This window comes from Oncorhynchus clarkii, chromosome 12 (assembly GCF_045791955.1).
Source record: "Oncorhynchus clarkii lewisi isolate Uvic-CL-2024 chromosome 12, UVic_Ocla_1.0, whole genome shotgun sequence".
Lineage (NCBI taxonomy): Eukaryota > Metazoa > Chordata > Actinopteri > Salmoniformes > Salmonidae > Oncorhynchus > Oncorhynchus clarkii.
The window spans coordinates 93,271,956-93,292,605 of NC_092158.1; the positions used below are offsets into that span (position 1 = coordinate 93,271,956).

At 53.6% G+C, this 20,650-nt stretch overlaps 1 protein-coding gene and 1 long non-coding RNA gene across 2 annotated transcripts in view; one reads left to right on the top strand and one right to left on the bottom strand.

The window, feature by feature from the left end:
- Positions 1 to 8,544: 8,544 nt before the first annotated feature.
- On the top strand, positions 8,545 to 9,281 carry LOC139421671 (uncharacterized). The gene is made up of 4 exons (XR_011635663.1): positions 8,545 to 8,636; positions 8,751 to 8,913; positions 8,971 to 9,085; positions 9,148 to 9,281. It is a non-coding gene; the product is annotated as an uncharacterized lncRNA (long non-coding RNA).
- Positions 9,282 to 11,422: 2,141 nt separating this feature from the next.
- LOC139422370 (epsin-2-like) overlaps positions 11,423 to 20,650 on the bottom strand; it is a 43,312-nt gene continuing 34,084 nt past the window's right edge. The window contains exons 9-10 of the mRNA XM_071173574.1: positions 15,098 to 15,277; positions 11,423 to 12,217 (exon numbers count right to left, since the gene is read on the bottom strand). Of these exons, the coding sequence (XP_071029675.1) occupies positions 11,913 to 12,217; positions 15,098 to 15,277 (485 nt within the window). The 3' untranslated portion in view covers positions 11,423 to 11,912. The remainder of the gene's footprint in view (positions 12,218 to 15,097; positions 15,278 to 20,650) is intronic.

The following is a 20,650-nucleotide window of genomic DNA, read 5'->3' on the forward strand; positions in this document are numbered from 1 at the left end:
TGACGATCCCCTCTATAATAATCTATCTGGCCGGGGGGGTGACATTAATGTAAACCAGGACTCTGTTGAGCAGCGAGCTGGACAGCTGACGATGCCCTCTATAATAATCTATCTGGCCGGGGGGGGGTGACATTAATGTAAACCAGGACTCTGTTGAGCAGCGAGCTGGACAGCTGACGATCCCCTCTATAATAATCTATCTGGACAGCTGACGATCCCCTCTATAATAATCTATCTGGACAGCTGACGATCCCCTCTATAATAATCTATCTGGACAGCTGACGATGCAGTTTTTAAAAGATAATTTTCCCCGTCGACCAACAACAGCCTCTACATGAATGAAAACAATGGCTTTTAAATGTCTCTCTTTTTTTTAAAGCCGCATTGTGTACAACCTTCAAATGTATTGAATCCCCAGCCTCCCCGTTCATAACCAGGTGTTCGTAAGTCAACGTGTTCGGTCTGAGGATCTGTGTCTCTCTCTCTCTCAGGGAAGTCTAGTTACTGTGTTACTAAATAAAAAAGAAGAAGAAGGGTCCCGATTCAAATCAGTTCCTCTTTACGTTTTGACAGCGTCGGAGGTGGAAGTGGGTTAAGAGCCGTCAAGGTTTCCAGAGGGGATCCTCTGTTTATAACGGGGGACGTTCCCCGACGGCTGCATTGAGATAAATCCTCTGTTTAAAACGGGGGACGTTCCCCGACGGCTGCATTAAGATAAATCCTCTGTTTATAACGGGGGACGTTCCCCGACGGCTGCATTAAGATAAATCCTCTGTTTATAACGGGGGACGTTCCCCGACGGCTGCATTAAGATAAATCCTCTGTTTATAACGGGGGACGTTCCCCGACGGCTGCATTAGGATAAATCCTCTGTTTATAACGGGGGACGTTCCCCGACGGCTGCATTAAGATAAATCCTCTGTTTATAACGGGGGACGTTCCCCGACGGCTGCATTGAGATAAATCCTCTGTTTATAACGGGGGACGTTCCCCGACGGCTGCATTGAGATAAATCCTCTGTTTAAAACGGGGGACGTTCCCCGACGGCTGCATTGAGATAAATCCTCTGTTTATAACGGGGGACGTTCCCCGGCGGCTGCATTGAGATAAATCCTCTGTTTATAACGGGGGACGTTCCCCGACGGCTGCATTGAGATAAATCCTCTGTTTATAACGGGGGACGTTCCCCGACGGCTGCATTAAGATAAATCCTCTGTTTATAACGGGGGACGTTCCCCGACGGCTGCATTGAGATAAATCCTCTGTTTATAACGGGGGACGTTCCCCGACGGCTGCATTGAGATAAATCCTCTGTTTATAACGGGGGACGTTCCCCGACGGCTGCATTGAGATAAATCCTCTGTTTATAACGGGGGACGTTCCCCGACGGCTGCATTGAGATAAATCCTCTGTTTATAACGGGGGACGTTCCCCGACGGCTGCATTAAGATAAATCCTCTGTTTATAACGGGGGACGTTCCCCGGCGGCTGCATTGAGATAAATCCTCTGTTTATAACGGGGGACGTTCCCCGACGGCTGCATTAAGATAAATCCTCTGTTTATAACGGGGGACGTTCCCCGACGGCTGCATTGAGATAAATCCTCTGCGTTTATAACGGGGGACGTTCCCCGACGGCTGCATTGAGATAAATCCTCTGCGTTTATAACGGGGGACGTTCCCCGACGGCTGCATTGAGATAAATCCTCTGCGTTTATAACGGGGGACGTTCCCCGACGGCTGCATTGAGATAAATCCTCTGCGTTTATATCTAAAACGGGGGAAATCCCCGACGGCTGCATTGAGATAAATCCTCTGCGTTTATATCTATAACGGGGGACGTTCCCCGACGGCTGCATTGAGATAAATCCTCTGCGTTTATAACGGGGGACGTTCCCCGACGGCTGCATTGAGATAAATCCTCTGCGTTTAAAACGGGGGACGTTACCCAACGGCTGCATTGAGATAAATCCTCTGTTTAAAACGGGGGACGTTCCGACGGCTGCATTAAGATAAATCCTCTGCGTTTATAACGGGGGACGTTCCCCGACGGCTGCATTAAGATAAATCCTCTGTTTATAACGGGGGACGTTCCCCGACGGCTGCATTAAGATAAATCCTCTGTTTATAACGGGGGACGTTCCCCGACGGCTGCATTGAGGTAAATCCTCTGCGTTTATAACGGGGGACGTTCCCCGACGGCTGCATTGAGATAAATCCTCTGTTTATAACGGGGGACGTTCCCCGACGGCTGCATTGAGATAAATCCTCTGTTTATAACGGGGGACGTTCCCCGACGGCTGCATTAAGATAAATCCTCTGTTTATAACGGGGGACGTTCCCCGGCGGCTGCATTGAGATAAATCCTCTGTTTATAACGGGGGACGTTCCCCGACGGCTGCATTGAGATAAATCCTCTGTTTATAACGGGGGACGTTCCCCGACGGCTGCATTGAGATAAATCCTCTGTTTATAACGGGGGACGTTCCCCGACGGCTGCATTGAGATAAATCCTCTGCTTAAAACGGGGGACGTTCCCCGACGGCTGCATTGAGATAAATCCTCTGTTTATAACGGGGGACGTTCCCCGACGGCTGCATTGAGATAAATCCTCTGTTTATAACGGGGGACGTTCCCCGACGGCTGCATTGAGATAAATCCTCTGTTTATAACGGGGGACGTTCCCCGACGGCTGCATTGAGATAAATCCTCTGTTTATAACGGGGGACGTTCCCCGACGGCTGCATTAAGATAAATCCTCTGTTTATAACGGGGGACGTTCCCCGGCGGCTGCATTGAGATAAATCCTCTGTTTATAACGGGGGACGTTCCCCGACGGCTGCATTAAGATAAATCCTCTGTTTATAACGGGGGACGTTCCCCGACGGCTGCATTGAGATAAATCCTCTGCGTTTATAACGGGGGACGTTCCCCGACGGCTGCATTGAGATAAATCCTCTGCGTTTATAACGGGGGACGTTCCCCGACGGCTGCATTGAGATAAATCCTCTGCGTTTATAACGGGGGACGTTCCCCGACGGCTGCATTGAGATAAATCCTCTGCGTTTATATCTAAAACGGGGGAAATCCCCGACGGCTGCATTGAGATAAATCCTCTGCGTTTATATCTATAACGGGGGACGTTCCCCGACGGCTGCATTGAGATAAATCCTCTGCGTTTATAACGGGGGACGTTCCCCGACGGCTGCATTGAGATAAATCCTCTGCGTTTAAAACGGGGGACGTTACCCAACGGCTGCATTGAGATAAATCCTCTGTTTAAAACGGGGGACGTTCCGACGGCTGCATTAAGATAAATCCTCTGCGTTTATAACGGGGGACGTTCCCCGACGGCTGCATTAAGATAAATCCTCTGTTTATAACGGGGGACGTTCCCCGACGGCTGCATTGAGATAAATCCTCTGTTTATAACGGGGGACGTTCCCCGACGGCTGCATTGAGATAAATCCTCTGCGTTTATAACGGGGGACGTTCCCCGACGGCTGCATTGAGATAAATCCTCTGCGTTTATAACGGGGGACGTTCCCCGACGGCTGCATTGAGATAAATCCTCTGCGTTTATAACGGGGGACGTTCCCCGACGGCTGCATTGAGATAAATCCTCTGCGTTTATATCTAAAACGGGGGACGTTCCGACGGCTGCATTAAGATAAATCCTCTGCGTTTATAACGGGGGACGTTCCCCGACGGCTGCATTGAGATAAATCCTCTGCGTTTATAACGGGGGACGTTCCCCGACGGCTGCATTGAGATAAATCCTCTGCGTTTATAACGGGGGACGTTCCCCGACGGCTGCATTGAGATAAATCCTCTGCGTTTATAACGGGGGACGTTCCCCGACGGCTGCATTGAGATAAATCCTCTGCGTTTATATCTAAAACGGGGGACGTTCCCCGACGGCTGCATTGAGATAAATCCTCTGCGTTTATAACGGGGGACGTTCCCCGACGGCTGCATTGAGATAAATCCTCTGCGTTTATAACGGGGGACGTTCCCCGACGGCTGCATTGAGATAAATCCTCTGCGTTTATATCTAAAACGGGGGACGTTCCCCGACGGCTGCATTGAGATAAATCCTCTGCGTTTATATCTAAAACGGGGGACGCTACCCGACGGCTGCATTAAGATAAATCCTCTGTGTTTATAACGGGGGACGTTACCCGACGGCTGCATTAAGATAAATCCTCTGCGTTTATAACGGGGGACGCTACCCGACAGCTGCATTAAGATAAATCCTCTGTGTTTATATCTAAAACGGGGGACGCTACCCGACGGCTGCATTGAGATAAATCCTCTGTGTTTATATCTAAAACGGGGGACGCTACCCGACGGCTGCATTAAGATAAATCCTCTGCGTTTATATCTAAAACGGGGGACGTTCCCCGACGGCTGCATTGAGATAAATCCTCTGCGTTTACATCTAAAACGGGGGACGCTACCCGACGGCTGCATTAAGATAAATCCTCTGCGTTTATAACGGGGGACGTTCCCCGACGGCTGCATTAAGATAAATCCTCTGCGTTTATATCTAAAACGGGGGACGCTGCCCGACGGCTGCATTAAGATAAATCCTCTGCGTTTATATCTAAAACGGGGGACGTTCCGACGGCTGCATTAAGATAAATCCTCTGCGTTTATAACGGGGGACACTCCCCGACGGCTGCATTAAGATAAATCCTCTGCGTTTATAACGGGGGACGTTCCCCGACGGCTGCATTGAGATAAATCCTCTGCGTTTATAACGGGGGACGTTCCCCGACGGCTGCATTGAGATAAATCCTCTGCGTTTATATCTAAAACGGGGGACGCTACCCGACGGCTGCATTAAGATAAATCCTCTGCGTTTATAACGGGGGACGTTCCCCGACGGCTGCATTGAGATAAATCCTCTGTGTTTATATCTAAAACGGGGGACGCTACCCGACGGCTGCATTGAGATAAATCCTCTGTGTTTATATCTAAAACGGGGGACGCTACCCGACGGCTGCATTGAGATAAATCCTCTGTGTTTATATCTAAAACGGGGGACGCTACCCGACGGCTGCATTAAGATAAATCCTCTGCGTTTATATCTAAAACGGGGGACGCTACCCGACGGCTGCATTAAGATAAATCCTCTGCGTTTATAACGGGGGACGTTCCCCGACGGCTGCATTAAGATAAATCCTCTGCGTTTATAACGGGGGACGTTCCCCGACGGCTGCATTAAGATAAATCCTCTGCGTTTATAACGGGGGACGTTCCCCGACGGCTGCATTAAGATAAATCCTCTGCGTTTATAACGGGGGACGTTCCCCGACGGCTGCATTGAGATAAATCCTCTGTGTTTATAACGGGGGCGCGCTACCCGACGGCTGCATTGAGATAAATCCTCTGCGTTTATAACGGGGGACACTACCGGCATTAAGATAAATCCTCTGCGTTTATAACGGGGGACGTTCCCTGACGGCTGCACGGAGCGGCATTAAGATAAATCCTCTGCGTTTATAACGGGGGACGTTCCCTGACGGCTGCACGGAGCGGCATTAAGATAAATCCTCTGCGTTTATAACGGGGGACGTTCCCTGACGGCTGCACGGAGCGGCATTAAGATAAATCCTCTGCGTTTATAACGGGGGACGTTCCCTGACGGCTGCACGGAGCGGCATTAAGATAAATCCTCTGCGTTTATAACGGGGGACGTTCCCTGACGGCTGCACGGAGCGGCATTAAGATAAATCCTCTGCGTTTATAACGGGGGACGTTCCCTGACGGCTGCACGGAGCGGCATTAAGATAAATCCTGCTCTCACTTTATTTGTATTTGTTTTTTAATGTATCCTTAATATATTTAACGAGGCAACAAGTCAGTTAAGAACAAATTCTTATTTACAATGACGGACTACCGGGGAACAGTGGGTTAACTGCCTTGTTCAGGGGCAGATTTTGTACCTTGTCAGCTCGGGGATTCGATCTTGCAATCTTGCAACCTTTCGGGTTACTAGTCCAACGCTCTAACCACTAGGCTACCCTGCCGATAAGTAACTGGTTAAGGTTAGCAGAAGGATTTTTCAAATCCTGAGCATCTTTATTTTCTAAATATCCTCCACTTTCTCCTTCTGAGTGTCTTTATTTTCTAAATATCCTACACTTTCTCCTTCTGAGTGTCTTTATTTTCTAAATATCCTCCACTTTCTCCTTCTGAGTGTCTTTATTTTCTAAATATCCTACACTTTCTCCTTCTGAGCGTCTTTATTTTCTAAATATCCTCCACTTTCTCCTTCTGAGTGTCTTTATTTTCTAAATATCCTACACTTTCTCCTTCTGAGCGTCTTTATTTTCTAAATATCCTACACTTTCTCCTTCTGAGCGTCTTAACGATAGTAGGACGGGGCGTGGCTTCCTAACAACGATCACCGATTGGACAGCCCCCAACCTCCAAAAAAACCAAAAACATCGGCTTCTAGCTTATGCCGGTTATCGCTTGATCTGATGTGTTCTGTGTTGTGATTTTTTGACTGATAATAAAATGTGTTTCATGAACGTCTCTACGACCTCTGTTTCCGTTACAGTAGATGGTGAGAGGTGACGACCAGTCGCGGGTCACAGACCCAAATGGTTTGGCAGCGGGAAAACCGGTTTTAACTCTAGCGACTAAACGGGACCTGAACTTTAGAAATTATTTTAGAAACTCTTTATTTTTTTCCGTTGCGGAACCTGATCCGGTTTTGGAGTGAATTATTTCCGTTGTATAACAATTAGACTACATGAATACACCCGTGGTTGTACTGTGTCTCCAGCCGCACATCGGTAACACACACACACACACGAGAGAGAAACAGGCCACACATGGAGACGTCAGCGCTGAAAGTGATCCATTTTATTGTCCCATAGCAGCTCCAGGTGAAGCTGGTTTAGACTGGTGTTAATATACCCCCCCCCCCCCCCCCCCCCCCCCCCGATCCTATAAAACCCCCCAGGAAGAAATTACAGAATAAAAAGACCCACAATATTATGTTAGGATAATACAAACGATATAAATTATATTACATTATTATAATGTCACACAGGTTAGCACACCATCCAGACACAAGCAGCTCCCAGGAAACATTAAATGTGTAAATAAAGACTAGAGTGAGAATAATGCAAATATAATTCTGAACATGGGGACGCTTTCTGACAGGAAGGAGTGTCATAATGTTGCCTAGTAACCAGACTGTTGTCTGTGAAGCCTAGTAACCAGACTGTTGTCTGTGAAGCCTAGTAACCAGACTGTTGTCTGTGAAGTCTAGTAACCAGACTGTTGTCTGTGAAGTCTAGTAACCAGACTGTTGTCTGTGAAGTCTAGTAACCAGACTGTTGTCTGTGAAGTCTAGTAACCAGACTGTTGTCTGTGAAGTCTAGTAACCAGACTGTTGTCTGTGAAGTCTAGTAACCAGACTGTTGTCTGTGAAGTCTAGTAACCAGACTGTTGTCTGTGAAGCTTAGTAACCTCACAGCACCAGACTGTTGCCTGTGAAGCCTAGTAACCTCACAGCACCAGACTGTTGTCTGTGAAGCCTAGTAACCTCACAGCACCAGACTGTTGCCTGTGAAGCCTAGTAACCTCACAGCACCAGACTGTTGTCTGTGAAGCCTAGTAACCAGACTGTTGTCTGTGAAGTCTAGTAACCAGACTGTTGCCTGTGAAGCCTAGTAACCTCACAGCACCAGACTGTTGTCTGTGAAGCCTAGTAACCTCACAGCACCAGACTGTTGTCTGTGAAGCCTAGTAACCTCACAGCACCAGACTGTTGTCTGTGAAGCCTAGTAACCTCACAGCACCAGACTGTTGCCTGTGAAGCCTAGTGACCTCACAGCACCAGACTGTTGCCTGTGAAGCCTAGTAACCTCACAGCACCAGACTGTTGCCTGTGAAGCCTAGTAACCTCACAGCACCAGACTGTTGTCTGTGAAGCCTAGTAACCTCACAGCACCAGACTGTTGCCTGTGAAGCCTAGTAACCTCACAGCACCAGACTGTTGCCTGTGAAGCCTAGTAACCTCACAGCACCAGACTGTTGCCTGTGAAGCCTAGTAACCTCACAGCACCAGACTACACACAGACAGAACGAGGCATCATAGCATCAGAAGAGGAAGACCTGACAAAACCACATTTTCAGCCGCTAACACAGAAGGACCATCGTTACACTTTCCTTTTTAAAATCCATTTTAGTTGTTGTTGCAGAGAATCACCCAGGACCACAAACACCCCCCCCCCCTCCCCCAGGTTCTGAGCTGCCCCTCCCTGTGCCTGAGTAGAAAGGGCCCCCTGTCTGTCTCAGCTGTAATACCAGTCCAGGGGAGGGTACTAGGTAGAAAGGGCCCCCTGTCTGTCTCAGCTGTAATACCAGTCCAGGGGAGGGTACTAGGTAGAAAGGGCCCCCTGTCTGTCTCAGCTGTAATACCAGTCCAGGGGAGGGTACTAGGTAGAAAGGGCCCCCTGTCTGTCTCAGCTGTAATACCAGTCCAGGGGAGGGTACTAGGTAGAAAGGGCCCCCTGTCTGTCTCAGCTGTAATACCAGTCCAGGGGAGGGTACTAGGTAGAAAGGGCCCCCTGTCTGTCTCAGCTGTAATACCAGTCCAGGGGAGGGTACTAGGTAGAAAGGGCCCCCTGTCTGTCTCAGCTGTAATACCAGTCCAGGGGAGGGCACTAGGTAGAAAGGGCCCCCTGTCTGTCTCAGCTGTAATACCAGTCCAGGGGAGGGCACTAGGTAGAAAGGGCCCCCTGTCTCAGCTGTAATACCAGTCCAGGGGAGGGTACTAGGTAGAAAGGGCCCCCTGTCTGTCTCAGCTGTAATACCAGTCCAGGGGAGGGCACTAGGTAGAAAGGGCCCCCTGTCTCAGCTGTAATACCAGTCCAGGGGAGGGTACTAGGTAGAAAGGGCCCCCTGTCTGTCTCAGCTGTAATACCAGTCCAGGGGAGGGTACTAGGTAGTTACAGACAGACAGGTTGTGTAGTCTAGGACAGGTCAGTTCCACTAGGAGATAGGTGGTTACAGACAGACAGGTCAGTTCCACTAGGAGATAGATGGTTACAGACAGACAGGTCAGTTCCACTAGGAGATAGATGGTTACAGATAGACAGACAGGTTGTGTAGTCTAGGACAGGTCAGTTACCCTAGGAGATAGATGGTTACAGACAGACAGGTCAGTTCCACTAGGAGATAGATGGTTACAGACAGACAGGTCAGTTCCACTAGGAGATAGATGGTTACAGATAGACAGGTCAGTTACCCTAGGAGATAGATGGTTACATACAGACAGGTCAGTTCCACTAGGAGATAGATGGTTACATACAGACAGGTCAGTTACCCTAGGAGATAGATGGTTACAGACAGACAGGTCAGTTACCATAGGAGATAGATGGTTACAGACAGACAGGTCAGTTACCATAGGAGATAGATGGTTACATACAGACAGGTCAGTTCCACTAGGAGATAGATGGTTACAGACAGACAGGTCAGTTCCACTAGGAGATAGATGGTTACAGACAGACAGGTCAGTTCCACTAGGAGATAGATGGTTACAGACAGACAGGTCAGTTCCACTAGGAGATAGATGGTTACAGACAGACAGGTCAGTTCCACTAGGAGATAGATGGTTACAGACAGACAGGTCAGTTACCCTAGGAGATAGATGGTTACAGACAGACAGGTCAGTTACCATAGGAGATAGATGGTTACATACAGACAGGTCAGTTCCACTAGGAGATAGATGGTTACAGACAGATAATGTAGTAGCAATATAAAGATGATTATAAGATGTGAGACTAAAGAGTTCATACTAATATTCAGCCAGTTAACCACAGTCCTGGAGTCAGATGTTAACTCCTGTCTCTAAATGGTGGAGGTTAGGGCCCCATTAACCACAGTCCTGGAGTCAGATGTTAACTCCTGTCTCTAAATGGTGGAGGTTAGAGCCCCGTTAACCACAGTCCTGGAGTCAGATGTTAACTCCTGTCTCTAAATGGTGGAGGTTAGGGCCCCGTTAACCACAGTCCTGGAGTCAGATGTTAACTCCTGTCTCTAAATGGTGGAGGTTAGGGCCCCGTTAACCACAGTCCTGGAGTCAGATGTTAACTCCTGTCTCTAAATGGTGGAGGTTAGAGCCCCATTAACCACAGTCCTGGAGTCAGATGTTAACTCCTGTCTCTAAATGGTGGAGGTTAGGGCCCCGTTAACCACAGTCCTGGAGTCAGATGTTAACTCCTGTCTCTCTACATGGAGGAGGTTAGGGCCCAGTTAACCACAGTCCTGGAGTCAGATGTTAACTAAAGGACTCCAGCCGGGGGGGCCCTAAAGGACTCCAGCCAGGGGGGGGCCCTAAAGGACTCCAGCCAGGGGGGGGCCCTAAAGGACTCCAGCCAGGGGGGGGCCTAAAGGACTCCAGCCAGGGGGGGCCCTACAGGACTCCAGCCAGGGGGGGCCCTAAAGGACTCCAGCCAGGGGGGGCCCTAAAGGACTCCAGCCAGGGGGGGCCCTAAAGGACTCCAGCCAGGGGGGGCCCTAAAGGACTCCAGCCAGGGGGGGCCCTAAAGGACTCCAGCCAGGGGGGGGCCCTAAAGAACTCTAGGGGGGGCCCTAAAGGACTCAAGGGGGGGGGGGGGGGGGGGCTAAAGGATTCCAGCAGGGGGGGGGGGCCCTAAAGGACTCCAGCCGGGGGGGGGGGGGGGGCCCTAATGGACTCCAGCCAGGGGGGGGCCTTAAAGGACTCCAGACAGTTGTATAATAACAGACATCTTTAGTCTACAGAAACAAGTCCCTTGAGTCTTTCACTCCCAAATAAACACCGTCTCTTCCTCTTCTGAGAAAGTTCATCCACCCAGTCACCAGTTCATATACGTTGGCCTCAGGGGTTAAAGTTCATATATACGTTGACCTCAGGGGTTAAAGTTGATATATACGTTGACCTCAGGGGTTAAAGTTCATATATACGTTGACCTCAGGGGTTAAAGTTGATATATACGTTGACCTCAGGGGTTAAAGTTCATATATACGTTGACCTCAGGGGTTAAAGTTCATATATACATTTGCGGGGGGGTGAAAATTCACATGTTGACCTCAGGGGGGGTGAAAATTCACACTTTGACCTCAGGGGGGGGGTGAAAATTCACACTTTGACCTCGGGGGGGGGGGTGAAAATTCACATGTGGCTGTGTGTCAGGGTCATAGGTCAGGGTCGCTAAGCAGTGACCTCACAAGTTGTGGCCGGTAACGGGGTGGGGGGGTAGTAACACAGTGTACCAGGCAGTGGAGTCGTCTCCAGCTAAGGACTAACGGTGAAGCAACAGTCACAGCTAATTAAGCATGTGCAAAATCCCTGCTTAGTACACGTTCTCACACACACACACACACACACACACACACACACACACACACACCTAGGGTTGTACAAGTTTAGTTAGATTCACTCTATGATCAGACTAGCATTAAAAACAGTCAGAACAGCAGGAATACTGTCTACAGGATACAGTATCTGATATAAGACAGAGGGAGAGGAGAGAGAGGAAGAGCAGAGGGGAGAGATGAGGAGAGAGAGGAAGAGGGGAGAGGGGAGGAGAGAGGAAGAGGGGGGAGGAGAGAGGAAGAGGGGAGAGGGGAGGAGAGAGAGGAAGAGGGGAGAGGAGAGAGAGAAAGGAAGAAGAGAGAGGAAGAGGAGAGAGAGGACAGAGAGGAAGAGGAGAGAGAGGACGGAGAGGAAGAGCAGAGGGGAGAGAGGAAGAGCAGAGGGGAGAGAGGAAGAGCAGAGGGGAGAGGGAGGAAGAGGAGAGGGGGAGAGGGAGGAAGAGGAGAGGGGGGGTGGAAAAACAGGAGAGGAGTCCAGGGGTGTTGTCTTGAAGGGGGTGGTTGGGGGGGGTGTAGTTGAGGCGTTCCTCACAACAAGAAGGGGTTAGTGGTCCCGGGGGGCTGTGTGCCAGCTGTGGGGGGCAGAGCTGAGCCGAAGAGGGGCTGGGTCAGAGGCAAAGAGGCCGGGAAACCCCCCATCCCTCCAACCCCGGGCACCATGTGGCCCGTCAGGGGGGGCAGAGGGTCTACCATGGAGGACAAGCTGCTGAACCCTGCTCCCCCTCCCAGACTCAGGCCTGGCATAGGGCTGACTCTCATCTGGTTTAGGGTAGGGGGGTTAGGCTGGCCCATCTGGAAGGGGTTGGCCTGGGGGGCGGCTACAGGGGCGGCTCCTAAGGAGACACAGGAGAGACAAACAGAACACAGAGAAGACATCAGCATTACCAAACACCAGAGAGAGAGATTGAGACTATGTACAGACTCAGTGAGCATAGCCTTGCTATTGAGAAAGGCCGCCGTAGGCAGACATGGCTCTCAAGAGAAGACAGGCTGTTTGCTCACTGCCCACAAAATGAGGTGGAAACTGAGCTGCACTTCCTAACCTCTTGCCCAAATGTATGACCATATTAGAGAGACATATTTCCCTCAGATTACACAGATCCACAAAGAATTCGAAAACAAATCCAATTTTGATAAACTCCCACATCTACTGGGTGAAATACCACAGTGTGCCATCACAGCAGCAAGATTTGTGACCTGTTGCCACAAGAAGTGAAGAATAAACACCATTGTAAATACAACCCATATTTATGTTTATTTATTTTCCCTTGTGTACTTTAACACTTCTTAGGGAAGTTTAACTGTGCCACCAGAGACTCTGGGTTCGCGCCCAGGCTCTGTCGTAACCGGCCGCGACCGGGAGGTCCGTGGGGCGACGCACAATTGGCCTAGCGTCGTCCGGGTTAGGGAGGGTTTGGTCGGTAGGGATCTCCTTGTCTCATCGCGCACCAGCGACTCCTGTGGCGGGCTGGGCGCAGTGCACGCTAACCAAGGTTGCCAGGTGCACAGTGTTTCCTCCGACACATTGGTGCGGCTGGTTTCCCGGGTTGGATGCGCGCTGTGTTAAGAAGCGGTGCGGCTTGGTTCAGTTGTGTATCGGAGGACGCATGACTTTCAACCTTCGTCTCTCCCGAGCCCGTACGGGAGTTGTAGCGATGAGACAAGATAGTAGCTACTAAAACAATTGGATACCACGAAATTGGGGAGAAAAACATTTAAAAATAAAATAAACTGTTTGACTGTGAACAACATTAACTGAAACCTTCTGAAGTTTCTAAATGTCTGTGAGTATAACATAACTGATTTGGCAGGCGAAACCACGAGCACAATCCATCCAGGGAAAGTGTTGTTTTGAGCTCAATGCGTTTTCTATGGCAAGGCCGTTTTAATAGGAATTTACTTGCAGTTCCTATGGCTTCCACTAGATGTCAACAGCCTTATAAATTGGTTGATGTTTTTTCTTGTGAGAAATGAAGAAGTAGTCCTGTTCTTTCCATGTGTCACTCAGAGGGACTCAAGTCTTCTGGCGCACGAGACCTGGAACGCGCTTCACTTTGTTTTCGTCCGGTATTGAACGCAGTTTATCCCGTCTTAAATGTGATCGATTATTTACGTTTTAAAATACCTATGTTTGGATCTGAAACGTTGTTTGAAAATGTTTGGACCAAGTTTACAGGGTATTATATCCTTTAGAGCGTTGGACTAGTAACCGGAAGGTTGCAAGTTCAAACCCCCGAGCTGACAAGGTACAAATCTGTCGTTCTGCCCCCTGAACAAGGCAGTTAACCCACGGTTCCCCAGTAGGCCGTCATTGATTATAAGAATTTGTTCTTAACTGACTTACCAGGTTAAATAAATAAATAAAAATGGTAAGGCATTTATTATATCGTTATTTCTGACTTTTGCGTCACACCTGGTGGGATGAAATACCGTTTGTATGTCCTCCGATAAATCGCATGGTTTCACCGTAAATCCTTTTTTGAAACCTGACACTGTGGCTAACAGGTTAATGTTAACAAGAAGTTAAGCTTAATTTGATGTATTATACATGTATGTGTATGTTATACATGTATGTGTATGTTATATTATACATGTATGTTATATTATACATGTATGTTATATTATACATGTATGTTATATTATACATGTATGTGTATGTTATACATGTATGTGTATGTTATATTATACATGTATGTGTATGTTATACATGTATGTGTATGTTATATTATACATGTATGTGTATGTTATATTATACATGTATGTTATATTATACATGTATGTTATATTATATTATACATGTATGTGTATGTTATATTATACATGTATGTTATATTATACGTGTATGTTATATTATACATGTATGTTATATTATATTATACATGTATGTGTATGTTATATTATACATGTATGTTATATTATACGTGTATGTTATATTATATTATACATGTATGTTATATTATATTATACATGTATGTGTATGTTATATTATATTATACATGTATGTGTATGTTATATTATACATGTATGTTTTGTGAATGTTTAAATTCTGAGTATTTCTGTTTTTTTGAATTTGTCTGCTATTTGACTGGATGTCGTCTAATCAATCCCCGTCACCGGGATCAATCCCGATCTGAGCGGGAATCACTAAGAACTGAACTATTTGTATATCTATTATTATTATTATATTATTATTATTGTATTGTATCACAGAATGACATTTGACATGTATTTATTCTTCTGTGAGTGTCATGTTTACTGTTCATTTTATTTTGTTTATTTCACTTTTGTTAATTATCTATTTCACTTGCTTTGGCAAATTTAACACATGCCTCCCATTGACAATAAAGACCCCTTGAACAAGAGAGATTGTATTCAAATGCGAGAGAGAGAGCGAGAGAGAGAGAGATTTTCAACATCTGTCTCTGTACTGTGTGTGTACCACAGAAAGTTTCCCAAACTCAGTCCTGGGGAACCCAAGGGGAACACGGTTTGGGTTTTTGTCCCCGAGCAATACACAGCTGATTTAAATAAAACGAATCATCAAACTTTGATCGTTTGAATCAGCTGTGTGGTGCTAGGGGGACAAAAACCCAAAATGGGTACACCTTGGGGGGGTCCCAGAGGACCGCTGGTGTACCATCTGTCCGGTACGGGGGGTCTCGGTACTGGGGGTGTCTCGGTACTGGGGGTGTCGGTACGGGGGGTGTCGGTACCTGCGGCAGCGAGGAAGGGGTTGACAATAGGAGCAGGCTGAAGAGGCTTGGTGACCAGTGAGTCCAGGTTGACCAATGCTGCATTAGGACCCAGGAAGGACTCTGGGGTCTTCCTGTTGGGCAGAGGGTCAAACAGGTCCCCGGTACCACTAGTCAGGGAGGAGAGACAGTGACCATCACCTAGAGGATTACAGAGAGAGAGAGACAGGTTACCCTTGGCTGATGAGTCCTTGTTGTCCCCTGTCCACCTGGTCATGCTGCTGCTCCAGTTTCAACTGTGGGTTGAATACTTACTGACGCAGACATTTGAGCCCGCCCTCAATACCGACCGGGACCCGCCCTCAATACCGACCGGGGCCCGCCCTCAATACCGACCGGGGCCCGCCCTCAATACCGACCGGGGCCCGCCCTCAATACCGACCGGGGCCCGCCCTCAATACCGACCGGGGCCCGCCCTCAATACCGACCGGGACCCGCCCTCAATACCGACCGGGACCCGCCCTCAATACCGACCGGGGCCCGCCCTAATACAATACCGACCGGGGCCCGCCCTCAATACCGACCGGGGCCCGCCCTCAATACCGACCGGGGCCCGCCCTCAATACCGACCGGGGCCCGCCCTCAATACCGACCGGGGCCCGCCCTCAATACCGACCGGGGCCCGCCCTCAATACCGACCGGGGCCCGCCCTCAATACCGACCGGGGCCCGCCCTCAATACCGACCGGGGCCCGCCCTCAATACCGACCGGGGCCCGCCCTCAATACCGACCGGGGCCCGCCCTCAATACCGACCGGGGCCCGCCCTCAATACCGCCGGGGCCCGCCCTCAATACCGCCGGGGCCCGCCCTCAATACCGACCGGGGCCCGCCCTCAATACCGACCGGGGCCCGCCCTCAATACCGACCGGGGCCCGCCGGGGCCCGCCCTCAATACCGACCGGGGCCCGCCCTCAATACCGACCGGGGCCCGCCCTCAATACCGACCGGGACCCGCCCCCGCCCTCAATACCGACCGGGGCCCGCCCTCAATACCGACCGGGGCCCGCCCTCAATACCGACCGGGGCCCGCCCTCAATACCGACCGGGACCCGCCCTCAATACCGACCGGGGCCCGCCCTCAATACCGACCGGGGCCCGCCCTCAATACCGACCGGGGCCCGCCCTCAATACCGACCGGGGCCCGCCCTCAATACCCCGGGGCCCGCCCTCAATACCGACCGGGGCCCGCCCTCAATACCGACCGGGGCCCGCCCTCAATACCGACCGGGACCCGCCCTCAATACCGACCGGGGCCCGCCCTCAATACCGACCGGGGCCCGCCCTCAATACCGACCGGGGCCCGCCCTCAATACCGACCGGGGCCCGCCCTCAATACCGACCGGGGCCCGCCCTCAATACCGACCGGGACCCGCCCTCAATACCGACCGGGGCCCGCCCTCAATACCGACCGGGGCCCGCCCTCAATACCGACCGGGGCCCGCCCTCAATACCGACCGGGGCCCGCCCTCAATACCGACCGGGGCCCTCAATACCGACCGGGACCCGCCCTCAATACCGACCGGGGCCCGCCCTCAATACCGACCGGGACCCGCCCTCAATACCGACCGGGACCCGCCCTCAATACCGACCGGGACCCGCCCTCAATACCGACCGGGACCCGCCCTCAATACCGACCGGGGCCCGCCCTCAATACCGACCGGGGCCCGCCCTCAATACCGACCGGGGCCCGCCCTCAATACCGACCGGGGCCCGCCCTCAATACCGACCGGGACCCGCCCTCAATACCGACCGGGACCCGCCCTCAATACCGACCGGGACCCGCCCTCAATACCGACCGGGGCCCGCCCTCAATACCGACCGGGGCCCGCCCTCAATACCGACCGGGGCCCGCCCTCAATACCGACCGGGGCCCGCCCTCAATACCGACCGGGGCCCGCCCTCAATACCGACCGGGGCCCGCCCTCAATACCGACCGGGGCCCGCCCTCAATACCGACCGGGGCCCGCCCTCAATACCGACCGGGGCCCGCCCTCAATACCCGCCCTCAATACCGACCGGGGCCCGCCCTCAATACCGACCGGGAAACCGCCCTCAATACCGCCCCGCCCTCAATACCGACCGGGACCCGCCCTCAATACCGACCGGGGCCCGCCCTCAATACCGACCGGGGCCCGCCCTCAATACCGACCGGGAAACCGCCCTCCCTCAATACCGACCGGGAAACCGCCCTCAATACCGACCGGGGCCCGCCCTCAATACCGACCGGGGCCCGCCCTCAATACCGACCGGGGCCCGCCCCGCCCTCAATACCGACCGGGAAACCGCCCGCCCTCAATACCGACCGGGGCCCGACCGGGAAACCGCCCTCAATACCGACCGGGGCCCGCCCTCAATACCGACCGGGGCCCGCCCCGCCGGGGCCCGCCCTCAATACCGACCGGGGCCCGCCCTCAATACCGACCGGGGCCCGCCCTCAATACCGACCGGGAAACCGCCCTCAATACCGACCGGGGCCCGCCCTCAATACCGACCGGGAAACCGCCCTCAATACCGACCGGGGCCCGCCCTCAATACCGACCGGGGCCCGCCCTCAATACCGACCGGGGCCCGCCCTCAATACCGACCGGGAAACCGCCCTCAATACCGACCGGGAAACCGCCCTCAATACCGACCGGGGCCCGCCCTCAATACCGACCGGGGCCCGCCCTCAATACCGACCGGGAAACCGCCCCGCCCTCAATACCGACCGGGAAACCGCCCTCAATACCGACCGGGAAACCGCCCTCAATACCGACCGGGAAACCGCCCTCAATACCGACCGGGAAACCGCCCTCAATACCGACCGGGAAACCGCCCTCGACCGGGACCCGCCCTCAATACCGACCGGGACCGGGAAACCGCCCTCAATACCGACCGGGAAACCGCCCTCAATACCGACCGGGAAACCGCCCTCAATACCGTCCGGGGCCCGCCCTCAATACCGACCGGGGCCCGCCCTCAATACCGACCGGGGCCCGCCCTCAATACCGACCGGGAAACCGCCCTCAATACCGACCGGGAAACCGCCCTCAATACCGACCGGGGCCCGCCCTCAATACCGACCGGGAAACCGCCCTCAATACCGACCGGGAAACCGCCCTCAATACCGACCGGGAAACCGCCCTCAATACCGACCGGGAAACCGCCCTCAATACCGACCGGGACCCGCCCTCAATACCGACCGGGACCGGGAAACCGCCCTCAATACCGACCGGGAAACCGCCCTCAATACCGACCGGGAAACCGCCCTCAATACCGTCCGGGGCCCGCCCTCAATACCGACCGGGGCCCGCCCTCAATACCGACCGGGGCCCGCCCTCAATACCGACCGGGAAACCGCCCTCAATACCGACCGGGAAACCGCCCTCAATACCGACCGGGACCCGCCCTCAATACCGACCGGGGCCCGCCCTCAATACCGACCGGGGCCCGCCCTCAATACCGACCGGGAAACCGCCCTCAATACCGACCGGGAAACCGCCCTCAATACCGACCGGGAAACCGCCCTCAATACCGACCGGGAAACCGCCCTCAATACCGACCGGGAAACCGCCCTCAATACCGTCCGGGAAACCGCCCTCAATACCGTCCGGGAAACCGCCCTCAATACCGACCGGGAAACCGCCCTCAATACCGACCGGGAAACCGCCCTCAATACCGACCGGGAAACCGCCCTCAATACCGACCGGGAAACCGCCCTCAATACCGACCGGGAAACCGCCCTCAATACCGACCGGGAAACCGCCCTCAATACCGTCCGGGAAACCGCCCTCAATACCGACCGGGAAACCGCCCTCAATACCGACCGGGAAACCGCCCTCAATACCGTCCGGGAAACCGCCCTCAATACCGTCCGGGAAACCGCCCTCAATACCGTCCGGGAAACCGCCCTCAATACCGTCCGGGAAACCGCCCTCAATACCGTCCGGGAAACCGCCCTCAATACCGTCCGGGGCCCGCCCTCAATACCGTCCGGGGCCCGCCCTCAATACCGACCGGGGCCCGCCCTCAATACCGACCGGGGCCCGCCCTCAATACCGACCGGGGCCCGCCCTCAATACCGACCGGGGCCCGCCCTCAATACCGACCGGGGCCCGCCCTCAATACCGACCGGGGCCCGCCCTCAATACCGACCGGAGCCCGCCCTCAATACCGACCGGGACCCGCCCTCAATACCGTCCGGGGCCCGCCCTCAATACCGACCGGGACCCGCCCTCAATACCGACCGGAGCCCGCCCTCAATACCGACCGGGAGCCCGCCCTCAATACCGACCGGGGCCCGCCCTCAATACCGACCGGGGCCCGCCCTCAATATACCGACCGGGGCCCGCCCTCAATACCGACCGGGGCCGCCCTCAATACCGACCGGGGCCCGCCCTCAATACCGACCGGGGCCCGCCCTCAATACCGACCGGGGCCCGCCCTCAATACCGACCGGGGCCCGCCCTCAATACCGACCGGGGCCCGCCCTCAATACCGACCGGGGCCCGCCCTCAATACCGACCGGGAAACCGCCCTCAATACCGACCGGGAAACCGCCCTCAATACCGACCGGGGCCCGCCCTCAATACCGACCGGGAAACCGCCCTCAATACCGACCGGGGCCCGCCCTCAATACCGACCGGGGCCCGCCCTCAATACCGACCGGGAAACCGCCCTCAATACCGACCGGGAAACCGCCCTCAATACCGACCGGGAAACCGCCCTCAATACCGACCGGGGCCCGCCCTCAATACCGACCGGGGCCCGCCCTCAATACCGACCGGGAAACCGCCCTCAATACCGACCGGGAAACCGACCCCGCCCTCAATACCGACCGGGAAACCGCCCTCAATACCGACCGGGAAACCGCCCTCAATATCGACCGGGACCCGCCCTCAATACCGACCGGGACCGGGAAACCGCCCTCAATACCGACCGGGAAACCGCCCTCAATACCGACCGGGAAACCGCCCTCAATACCGTCCGGGGCCCGCCCTCAATACCGACCGGGGCCCGCCCTCAATACCGACCGGGGCCCGCCCTCAATACCGACCGGGAAACCGCCCTCAATACCGACCGGGAAACCGCCCTCAATACCGACCGGGGCCCGCCCTCAATACCGACCGGGAAACCGCCCTCAATACCGACCGGGAAACCGCCCTCAATACCGACCGGGAAACCGCCCTCAATACCGACCGGGAAACCGCCCTCAATATCGACCGGGACCCGCCCTCAATACCGACCGGGACCGGGAAACCGCCCTCAATACCGACCGGGAAACCGCCCTCAATACCGACCGGGAAACCGCCCTCAATACCGTCCGGGGCCCGCCCTCAATACCGACCGGGGCCCGCCCTCAATACCGACCGGGGCCCGCCCTCAATACCGACCGGGAAACCGCCCTCAATACCGACCGGGAAACCGCCCTCAATACCGACCGGGACCCGCCCTCAATACCGACCGGGGCCCGCCCTCAATACCGACCGGGACCCGCCCTCAATACCGACCGGGGCCCGCCCTCAATACCGACC